This window comes from Calonectris borealis, chromosome 15 (genome assembly GCF_964195595.1).
Source record: "Calonectris borealis chromosome 15, bCalBor7.hap1.2, whole genome shotgun sequence".
In the NCBI taxonomy this organism is placed as follows: Eukaryota; Metazoa; Chordata; class Aves; order Procellariiformes; family Procellariidae; genus Calonectris; species Calonectris borealis.
In genome coordinates, this window is record NC_134326.1 from 13,933,903 (window position 1) to 13,945,992 (window position 12,090).

Here is a 12,090-nt window from a genome sequence, read left to right on the forward strand (position 1 = left end):
GACACTTCTGCTCCCCAGAGCAGCCCAGGGTGGGAGAGGAGCCAACCCAGCAGGGGCAAATAGGTAAGTGTTGGGTCCACTTGAAGAAGACGACCCAACTGCTCAGAGGTGTCCAAAGGGACCTCTCAACCTTGAGGCTCAGCAGGCACCCTCCTATAGGAAATCCCTGTTCAGGCTGAGGGCACCCAAGCCACAAACCATCATGGAGGAAAGGGGGAGATGCATGGGGCAAGTGCCTGGCAGAGCTGCGAGCTCATCACACCGGGTCTCCTCCCACCCCCCTCAGACCAAGTGACCTCCCAAGCCTCCCTGGCTTTCATTCAGCAGACCCCTACCACAGCCTTTTCCCAACAAAGTACAGCATTCCCAGGGTTTTATCCCAGCCAAAGATTTGGCCTTCAGCTGGCTGCTGGTTTGCCAGGAGCACGCATCGCCTTCGAGAACTTCAACTAAAACAATAAGAAGAAATGACCTACACTTCTCCTTACATTAAACAGGGAAAGGGATTAAAAACTGAAACCCACAGAGATATGTTTATTCATGCGACCTCTTACAACCAAATATAATAATTGTCTGTTAATTGCAGTTTCAGCTCCCACCTCATGCTTCGACATGTGAAACAGCAATCAGCAGCTCCTGTTTAATCCACCTATTATGTTGACTAATTAACTTTGCTCGACAGTTTATTTCTTCCTCCATTATCAGCCCCTGTCAGCCGCAAGCACACTGCCGCAAAGGGGGACCTCAGCCCTTTTGATTGATCACCGATAGATTGACATGCAGATTAATTTAATTAGAATCACCTCACTTGAGAAATGAAAGACAATGGCAAGGGGGCTAATAGATCTGCTCTTATAATGAGGCAAGCCTCCAGAGCCACAGCAGAGGATTTCTGATTTATTTTGCTGAATTCCCCAGTTGCTTTGAAAGGCTCTCGCTTTAATTGTTCTTGGTTTTGAGAGGCTTTAGCCTCTGAAGAGGTGAAATGCTTTACAAGGATTGGCAAACATTGCTTCAACTCTCTCAGGAAGCTGCTGCCTCTCAAAGTTGGTCAAATGGGGACACTTAAAGGATCGCTTACAACAATTCAATTTCATCACTTGAATTGGATCTAAAAACCCCAAAAGTTAAAGAAAAATTATTGCATCTATTTCTGACCACCGATTAAAATGCTCAAAAATATAAAGTAAGCAAAACTACGAAATTGCTCATAGCTAATCCCGAAGTCTTTGTCTTTAAAAAGAGGAATACAAAAGAGAATAGTTTACATCTAAAGGATTCTAAAACCGTCCCTCAGAATGGTATTCCAGGCAATAGATTTTTGTGTGTGTTTTAAGTGAAAGATATTAAAATACAGAATAAATGATTCAAAAGCTCTTACAGATGGAAATTTGGGAAGAAGAAAGCACCAAACACTGTAGGTAAGTTTTTCTGAAATCAAACTAAGGGAAAAAAACCCCAAGCCCTATATATAAAATTCCAAAAGGGATTTCAAAAGTAATTTATCCATTGCATTCCTGAGGGATAGAATAAAGTTTATGATATTTTCAATAAAATATGATCTTATAGTAAGTGGCTCAGGGTTTGCAATCTTATTTGTGCACTTGCAACCATTGTAAATTCTTTGCAACTGGGATTTTGAGCCAAATCCTTAGCTGGCATTGCCTGTCACAGCTCCATGATTTATGCCAGCTCCTTATCTTTTTCTATGGGTCTGCTTAGATGCATATGAAAATTAACACTATTACAATTAATAACAATGGCTACAATATAAAATATTTTCCCCAATCCTAAAACCATATAGGTACACACAGATTTCCCACTGAAGCTGATCAATCCTGTGCTGAAACCCAAACTTTTGAACGTTTCTAGAGATAAGATTCCAGAAAAATAACAGGTCAAGAGTAATAATGGCAAGTTAGGTCTCAAGCCTGTGAAAAACGTATATATAAGTAGCTGTCTTTATACATGCACCTTTCTAGGGAAGAACTCGAGGAAACAATCCTAGTGAGGTCAGTTTTATGTGAGTAAATCTACATTTAATTTCCCCCCCTCAGGTTTCCAAAACTGTTGATGCAACGTATTTTGAATTACTTAACAGTGTCTTCCTACCTACCTCCTGAACAGAGAGTTTGATTTACTACAAAGAGACCACATTGGTGTGGTTCTTCAGTGTCGTTAGCAGAAGAAACTATAAAAGGAATCCCCAAGAGAAACTGTTTCCAGTCTCAGGAAATGCAGAAAAAAAAGTGGTTACTTTATGTATCTGTCTGAAAAAAAAAGATTATTCACAGTGCACCTGTAAGAAGCAGCACACGCTTACTGCTTAATTCTTTAAATGCAAAATCTCATTAATAGAGGAATACCGAACATACACTGCACTAACGAAATATTAATGCCCCTAATTATTAACAGAGAAAAAACACACCTTGAATATTGTGTGCCACAGTTACATACTTGGAATGCTACACAGCACTTACATACTTACAAGTTCTACTCATATTTTTTAATCTAAAAAAATACTACACTCTCCTCATTTTGATTTTGAAACGACTGGGATATGTTCAAGTTAAAGCACATGCTAAAACTAATTTGTGGAGAAATCATAAAATTAGGGGGAGGGGAGAGCCAAAGTATATGTGGAATGGGCACTGAGGCATCCTAAAACACAGACCATAGCAAGAGGGAAAGGCACACTACAGTTTAATAAATGATTAATGAGGTGCTGACACATTAATGTAAGCACAGGGACAACCAGGCCTGCCAAATCTCAAACCTTTCCAAATTTTGTCAACAAAACACAGTTTTAATTTGGGACAGGCAAACATGGAAAATGATTTTGAGCTTTAGCTTTAGCCCTTCATAGATTTTGAATTTAAATCCTGTATCAACACCAGGGGAGACAGAGGTATGAAAGAAACACATCAGTTTACAACTTTCTTCAATGAAGTTGGCACTACCGACTGCATTAACGTACCATGGCTCTGTGTATTATTCTGCCTGCCATTAAATAGTTCAGTTTGTGAATACTTTGGAGCTTAGTTTAAAAAAAAAAATTCAGAGACCAGGAGCCTGGAGATCAAGCTATTTATCCACGTTTAGCACTCGGCCTGTTTATTTGTTATAGTACCTCACCTAATATATCAAAATTAAGCATTGCATGACTCCTCATTTTTAACCACAGCCCATTAAGCTTTGCTAACTGATTAAGACATAGCATGTTCCTTGTGCTTTTAATTTTCTCCGATGTATGGTGAGGGATCTGATATTTTTGCGATGTCCCAAATATGCAGTGGCAAAGGCAGAGAAAATCTGATTAAGATGATTTCCAGGTTTGAAGTGTGTCATTAGTGTTAAACCTGTAACTCCTGGGTTTGCTGCTCTTTGAAAGCTATGCAGAAATGGCTTGAGCAACATCTTTATTTTCATCAGCACTTGGTGACCTCTTCCTACAGTGTGTTGACTTCTTTATTCTAGTAACTAAAAATCACTCTCGATTTAACAAGACACTTAAAAAGGTGCCTAACTTAAAGCACATAAGTACAATACATTCAGCAATTTTGCTCACGTGCTCGAGGACAGGCCACGCGCTTAATTACCTTGTTGAATTGGGCCACAGCTCTCACTGCTATTTTTCAGCTTTTTTTTTTTTTTTGCTTTTCCCTTCTCTGGGGATGGAGCCTTGCATGTCCAAATTCCATTATCTGGGATTCATGAGGCATCATCTCTGTCTCTTATGCAAATTTGCAATAAGACACAAGTGGCTTCAATTCAAACATGAGTGGCAGCGTCCCATGGAGGCAAACTAGCAGCCTAGGCTGAGGAAGAGGTTGTGGTAATAGAATCAAACAGCATGGCAATTTCTAAGTGACTTTCAAGGTTTTCATAATAAATGAATGTTTGGGGTTTTATGCAGTGACTCAGTCTGAAAAGTTTCCTCTAAATTAAAACTTGACATGTGTCAGTTTGCAAGCAGTTATGCTAAAACAAGAACAGCAAGATAACTAGGGCACCTGGGTTTCATTAATTACAATAACATACAAAACTGTTTAGGTTGTATGAATGAGTTTTTAGTGCTGCAAAAGAAAATTTGAGCAGAGTTCACCCACGATACCATCTACTTAGTATTATTATTACTACTACCACTAATTGGAGCTCTACAGCCCATCCTACCAAGACTGATGACTTATTGTTATGAAGAATGCAAAACCAGACTGAGCATCTGCCCCATAGGGTTTCTGGAATAAAAAGGCAAGGTTGGACAAAGGGGACACTACATGATATCACCAAATGTTTTAGGCAATTGGGCTGATGAAACACAGAGATGAAATTCTTTTCTTAAGGACAAGCAGGGAGTCTGTAGCATAGTTGAACACTCAACTGAACTGTCTTGAGTTCCTGCACAGTACTTGATTCCTCCTCTCTGACCGTCTCCTTCTGCTAACAGAGACACAACTGGCACAGCCAGGACCAGCACTGCTCCAGCACACACTTTTGCTGGCACTTGACACCACTCCAGTTGTCACATGCCTGGACATCTCAGACATGCAGAGAAATGTATTTCCTTCCAGGCCCATAACTGCTTTTATGTTAGGCTTATTACACTACTATACTGGCATGCAAAGTTCAGGACAAAACTTCCTAATTCATTTCTATATGTGAGTCTGAATGAAGTTTCACACACAGGTCGCCTGAATCAACACATACTCTGCCTCTTCCCTGTATTTTCTTAATCTCTCTTACACGATATGATAATCAGACAATTCCCTGCTGCAGGAAAAAAAAAACAAAAACTACTAAGAAAGGAAATTTTCCACAGAGCCTGTCCTTAGTCCAAGACTCGTGTCCCTGGCCCTTCGCTGTTTCTCCCACCAAAATCTGCGTTCTAATAACTCCTAGCAACTTTTGGGGACTGATGAATGAGATGGCCAAAAGATGGACAAATCTCTGGGCAGCTTAACAGTCCAGCACAGATAGGAGAATGAAGTAAAGGAAGGGAAAGTCTCCATTTTTTTTTGTGTAAAAATAGTATGCTACTATTTAGAAAGTATCTTACTCTCATGGTTTTTAACCAGAACTTTGACATAACTGTTAGAGACCTTGTAAGTCACTGGCGATGTTTCAAAGGCAGCTGATAGCAAACCCTCCACTGACTTCCCAGGGGCCCAGATTTCACTTGGTTCCTGTACAACATTGTCTCAAACATCTAGGTGCATCATATCATTGAGATACGGTGTGTATGCTTGGTCCTTTTCACCCTAAGAAATGGTAAATGAAGCCTGGACTCTGTAGAGTCTGGCTGTTTTATTTAAAGAAGTCTATTGCCAAAAGAGCAACAAGTTCAAAATTTAAGAAAAAAAAAAAAAAAAGAAAAGAAAAGGAATAAAAGCAGCTATTGTAAAACAATAAGCCTGGGCACTTAACAGAATGCTGCAAGCTTCAATACCACCCTGTATTATAGTATGAGTGGTTCGCTCGGCTGAAAGTGATTAATTTCTTGAAAATGCTAAGGTCACACTAATTGACATGACCTGTGTAATTAAGCAGTCTCTGTTTACACACGGAAAGCTCAACTGCTGTGAAGCTAGGTCTGTATGACAGAATGTCTTTACAAGTCAAGAGATCAACAACCTTTCCTATGTCCTACCTACTCGCCGACACAGGCTCCTGATTGCTGTTCTGAGAGAAGGCAAAGGCATTACCATACGAAAATCAGCCTCGAGCCTGGACGAGCACAAACCCAGCAGAGTGTACATGTTGTGAAGCAAGCTCTGACAGGCCCCAGGGGTGACTCCTTGGCCTAAATCCCTGTGCTGGTGAGAGTCCTTTTTCTGCTTTCTCCTTCAGTGATAATGCCCTCTCAAATCACAGGAGAAATGTGACGGAGGGAGGAGTGTGGGGTGAGAAGCTGAGGGCTCTGCCATGCTAATGCTAGCTTGTATACTGATTAATTTAATCCCTGCGGCCACATCTCCTCACTCCTGCATTTCTATGCTCAGAGGGGCAAATAACACCCTTCTGCCTTCCAGCATTGTTGCAATTAAGCAGTTCAACAAAAGACATATGTTCTACATATAAATAATATTGCCATTTACATAGCATTTAGCACTTTTATTTAAGTGCGACAATGCTGGAAAAGAAGCAAACAAGGTCCTGAGCTACTGCAGAAAGCAGCCATTTTTTGGAGTTGTCTTCTTCCAGAGACCGATGTAGTCTATGGGACAAATCTCCTATTTCTTCCTCAGAGCCCTGAGGCAAATCCCCACTGACAGACTCTATCAGGGTTTTCTCCCTGGGCCGTGTACACTCCTCTCATCAAAAGGGAAGGTCCTTTGGCTCTCTACCCCTTATTTTTATTCAGCACATACTAAGGTAAAGCATTATTGGCACAGTCAAAGGACCACATCTTCAATAAAGGGGTTGGAGCAACTATTTCTCAGCATTGCCACCACACCACTGCTGCCAGCACTGAGGAAGGCAAGTGCAGACCACCTTCCCAAGGGACAGTGCTATACTTAATCCCAAAAGTAGTTGTGGACATAGGTGTGGCATAAAAAAATGTCCTTGGCCATCTGAAGCTCTGTTGATACTACAGTTCCCAAGACCCACTGCCACATGCTGCAACAGTGGGGAAATACCAGCCCAAAACATCCCAAGAAAGATAGATACACCCAATGGTAGTTTCTTCCAAGTGCTGAGTACAGGATGGACTTTCATCCCCTTGATGCACGTTTATGAGTCTTTAATGCTGCTGAAGAATAACTGCTAAAGTGTAGTCACAAGCCTGATTTTATTATTTGCTCTTATACCCTCCGCTGCCCCTTCCAATAAACATGGTGCTCACTTAGTGTTTACATGAAGGTAAATAGTTCCCCAGGCAGAAGGGAATATCTCAGAGCAGGGTAGCCCCATAACCTAAAACAACAGTGAGCTCATTTTGATTTTTCCTTTTCATGCTTTCACTTCCCGTGGAGATGCCATTATCTTCAAGAGTTCTCCTGTCCAGAGCAAGAAAACCCAACTACTTCCTGCCAATTCTGCTATGACAAGAAGTCCTCAGGCAATATTCTGTGACCTTATGTTTTTAGCATCTTCCAGTGAATTACTAGGTTAGTTTGGGTCAAAGTACTTCTGTCCCTAACAGCTGCTGATTTTTAAAGGAGGAAGCGTGTCCGACTGACCTGGAATCGACGCATGTCTCGAGGGTTTCCTGCATTTTTTAGGCAATTTTGGTTACATTTGAGGAAAAACTTCAAGAAGAACCTGTGGAGAAAGAGAAACGGACATTAACGTCTTATAAACAATGCGTCGTAGTACTACGTAACATCTGCACATTTGGTCCAACAAAGCCTTATTTACATTAGTTATTCCCAACTCAGACAAATCATCCCACTGACCATCCAAAGAGGGAGCAGAGCTTGTATAGGCCCCAATCCAGCAAAACGTGTAAGCACGTCTTAAACATTCAAGCATTATGTTAATACATCTGTTGTGTCAGAGCCATTAAAGTTTGCAGAGTCAGTCCCTCTATCACGCTAAATGGCCAGCCTCGCTGTGCCATCCATAGCAGCAAGGAAGTAAGAGACATATATTTCAGCACAGCAAAACGAGGACAGAAAAATGCCAGCCAAGAAAATTCCCTTATGTATAAATAGGGTTTTGTTTTACCAGTTTGGTGTCGTGTGCAAATTTTGATTTAATACAAAAAAAAAAATATTGAAAATGTTCCATACAGTTGAAATCTCCCTTCCACAATTAAACCCAGTTTGTGCATAAAATTAATGCTCAAATAGTGGTTAGTGGGAGACCAAAACCTTGACAGGAGAAGGGGGGAAGCCTTGGTTAAAAGACTGACTTCACGGAAAAATGAAATATTTTCAGTGCAGTCTATTTCCTGACCATACACAGTTCACTGAAGTAGCTATATGACCCTGACATATATCTCTAAGAAAAGACATTGCATTTTACAAAGCCAAAGAAAAAAGCAAACATTTCACTGAAAATATTTCCTTTAGTGTTATGCATCAGTGGACTGTAAACTCATAAAGACAAGTCAATGAATAATAGTGGGTCTCAGATTCCAGGTTTCCTCCCTGAGAGCCAAAGTTTATCAACCTTTTGTCCAAAATAAACTACAGACTAAGTTCTACTAAAGCTCAGCCATACAAAATTTAATCCTACAGCAAGTTTAAAACCTAGCACAACCAGACAGAGCAGCATTACACTTGCAATAACCATCAGTTGACTAAGCAGAAGCTAATCTGACCTGTTTCCATATACAAAAACGGGGCGGGGAATTGTTTGATCCTGTTTTACTTTAAATCAGAAAGTTAACTTTTGCAAGCATCGATCTTTTAGCACCCAAACTGAACGCTAGGTCAGCAGAATTTGCACACACTGCCACCAAGAAAGGCAAAACTGCAGGATAAACAGCTTCAGAAAATCCCTTTTTGATGAGCAGCATTCTTTGCCCTGCTCTAGTTGGGATGCCGCCCCTCAACAAGGCAAGTTTTGGTGCTTGTTTCTCCATACCAAAAAATCATATGAGGCAAATAGTTGCAAGGACAAATTGAAACTACAAGGGACTGTTTTCATTAAAGAAAAGTAAGGCAATGAGGATTATAAAATGTGATGCTTGGGATTATCAAGGTATCAAGGACTGGATCTCCTGACCCAGGAAGTCCTTTCTAGACCTGTGCTCCTAAATAAGAGCAAGCAATCAACATAAAATAAACAGCCACCACACTTGAACAGAGGTTTGGAGGCACTGTGTTTGTTTATACTAAAATAAAGAGCAGTGTAAGCCATTATGTTTTCTCACCAAGCAGGTTCTGATATTCAATAACGGGAAGTTGGTGCTATTTGTTGTACATGTGTGTGTCTTTTTAAGCCTCTAATGGCCAGCTGTGACAGCCTGACTCAGATTGTGTAGAAGGAGCTGTCAGCACAAATCTTGGCATCTCGAATCCAGACAACTGCTTGCCACTAGGCAAGGGTTTGTACTTGTGCCAGAATGGATTTTGAGAGACAAGCAAATAGGGCATTAACTCCGCCAAAGAAAAACGAAAAGCGGGGAGAGTTCAGGATCTTACACTTCAGATGATGGCTTTCCTGTCAACAGCTCGTCATTTAGCTCATGAGCTATGAAGGGCACGGACATCAGATCCCTCTTGCCCTAAGCTGGCCCTGTCATGCGAAATGCTGGCAGGATCTGGAGACCACCCCTCTGTGCGAGATTGCTTGCTGAAATAAAAAGCCCAGCCATCTGTTGGGAGGCAAAGACATCCCTGTCAGCTGGTGCCCACAGCCTCAAACAGGCCCTTATGTGGCAAAACCTATCACAGCCACTTACTCTTTGGGGAGAAGCTGGTGCTGCCCCGGGTTTGCCGGGGGATTTTTGGTGGCTTTGCCAAGCGCCGAGCCCAGCAGCTTCCTGCCTGGTCTGCTGCAGCCCTGGAGCAACACCTCGGCCCGAGCGGAGCTGGGACATGGAATAGTTAAAAATATCTGCGCTGAAAGGCAGTGTCAGCCATGCGAATGTGGGAAGCACCTTCCCGGTCTGGCTTTGCACAGCACGCATGAGCGCTGGGCAATGGGGGTTGGCAGGTTGACTCAAGGGCCCCGAAAGAGATGGAAAGCTCCTCATGAAGCTCTCTGGAGAAACACTGGGCCTTCCCTTCCCTTGAAAAGTCTGAGCTCATGTCAGCTCAAAAGCTTGGAAAATCACTATGAAATACAAGAGTTGGCTTTTGGGGTCTGCAAACTCTAACCCAAAGTTTCAAAGTCTAACTCCATTTGCTCTGTGCTATTTTCCCCAAACTCTACAGAAGTTTCACCAAAATAAACTGCAGGAGAAATGAAGCTCATCTATTTAAACCTACCAAAAAACCTCAGGCAAGCAAGCAAGCAAACAAAACTTCCTTTGAATTAAATCAACTCCAGAAAAAAAATTAACTTAAAAAAATAACAGTATTTTCAGAGGAACTCTCAAGACCCCAAGCTTGCACAGCCAAGTTCACTCACTGCATTTTAAGTAAAAAGTCGCCTGTTTACAGAACACATTCTGCCAAGTGCCTTATTTTTATTCCACTGAAAGACAAAACAAACTATAGGCTGCACTTTGTTTTGGAACACACCAGAGCTGGAGTCCCCCCGGCTATGCGAAAGCACCCCATGCTCATCTAGGCAAGAGGAGTGGCTCCCGAGCTGGCACGGCGCGTGCCGGCTGACGGTCTCCCCCGGCTTTGGCAAGAAGGCGGATGCGAACAGATTAAGACAAGGGTAGAATGGAGCAATTTGATTCATAGGGTTCAGCCCGGTCTCTCGCTTTAAACCGCTTGTTCAGGTGCCTTCTTCACCTCGACTCCAGTCCTGCCAGCCTTGCTCATTAGCAACACTTCACTCTGCAAATATTTCAGATTTAGATTGACGGGACTGGTCCAGGAGAAGTGCCAACAGAGCTGAGCCCTTTGTAAGCATAAACCTCCATCCCCGTTTGTTTGCATCTAACTTCTTCACAGTGGGTTATTTTTTTCAGTTCTAACTTTCTCCACATTTGGCAGGGCTGTATAGCATTAATACTAACCACAGAGGATATATAGCATTAATACTAACCACTGGGGTCTGAAATTCATTCCCAAGATGAAAAAAACGTGCAAAAGACAGGAGTGTCAATAAAATCTTCAACTTTAACTCTCTCTCTAAAATTACGTGATTGCTGAACACCCAGCTCTTCTGCCACACAAGACTCAGTCATCAATTATACTTATTGCTACAGCTGAAGGTTTATTTTTTTGCATGAATCAAACAAAACATATTTTCTGACTCCCTTCCTGACTACTAACACCCCTGGTGTGAAGAGCATTTGTGCATATGGACCAGAGAAACACAAGCCAGCTCCATGCAAGTCAGCTCAGGTCCAGAAACAGGCAAACTTTTACAAAGCACTTGGATTTATTGACTTACATTGCTATTAAATCAAAGGACTCCGTGCTTCACCCCTTACCCCACAGAGACATGGTTGGAGGGTATGGGGTGCAGTTTTGGAGAAAACCAGTTAATTTTAGATTACATTTAGGTGTGCTAAGATGCAGCTCAGTGCAGGCTGCAAAAACTGCTCAAGGAGCGAAGTTGCTGAGCAGTTCATCCATGCCACGGCACTGTACTACTACAAATGTCTAAGTAACTGCAAGGACCAATGTAGAAATACAATCTTTAGTTAAATACAAACCTCCAGTCTGAATCAGGCCCCAAATTAACATGAACTTCTGTCTGCCAGGCAGAAGCTCTAACAAATGGGTTATTGGCTTTTCTGGGAGCGTTCTCTCCTTTTTTCACAACTCGATAGAAAATTCCTTTTTGGAGATGAAGATTTTTTTTTCTAACAAAACTGCTGCACTCCCAAAAAGATTTTGGTGTCAGCAGGACTGTGCTCTCACCATTACCCTCTACTCTCTGCTAGTGAGGGACTCTTACCTCAGCCCAGTCTGAGCTCCCTGGTTGCCCCCATTGCCTTCTCACGCCACTACTTCTAATTCCTGACATCAGCTCCCTCCTCACTCCTGTTCCTTCCATCCTCTGATTCCCCTCGTTCAGCTGAAGGATCTAGCGAGCATGCTAGAGGTCACTCCACTTGTATAAAATACTCCCTGCTATTCATTGCTGGCCATCTTTTCCATCACACTGCAAACCCTTTGGATTTGTGCAATAACCTCCCCATCAGCAAACCACTCTTTGTCACTGCTAACTACCACAGTGATTTAAACTAAATAAATACACAGCAGAAATGGAAATACTAGCAATAAAGATGTAAAAGGATTTTGCCCTCCTACTTTTCTTGCCACTACAAATTAATACCCATGTTTATTAAAAATAAATGAAAAGTTAAATTAAAGAAAGCAAGCTCTGACATGATCTAGGTTGGCTCTTCTGTCACTCCCCTGAAGGAAATTTAAAGGAACTCAAATACGATGGCTTAGCAGTAGGATTTTCTTGCTATTGCCACAATAAATATGTCTGTGGAAGGAGAAAAAAAATAGTTGGAAGGAAGACCTGCTGCATTCCTGATGCTGAAGAAAAGCTTGTTTGTTC

The 12,090-nt window shown here is 41.8% G+C and overlaps 1 protein-coding gene across 8 annotated transcripts in view; it reads right to left on the reverse strand.

Moving 5' to 3' along the window:
- The window catches only part of EBF1 (EBF transcription factor 1), a 291,394-nt gene that overhangs the window by 105,528 nt on the left and 173,776 nt on the right, over nucleotides 1–12,090 (reverse strand). For all 8 annotated transcript variants that reach the window (XM_075164300.1, XM_075164298.1, XM_075164297.1 and 5 more), the window contains exon 7: nucleotides 7,182–7,263. In XM_075164300.1, the coding sequence (XP_075020401.1) occupies nucleotides 7,182–7,263 (82 nt within the window). The remainder of the gene's footprint in view (nucleotides 1–7,181; nucleotides 7,264–12,090) is intronic.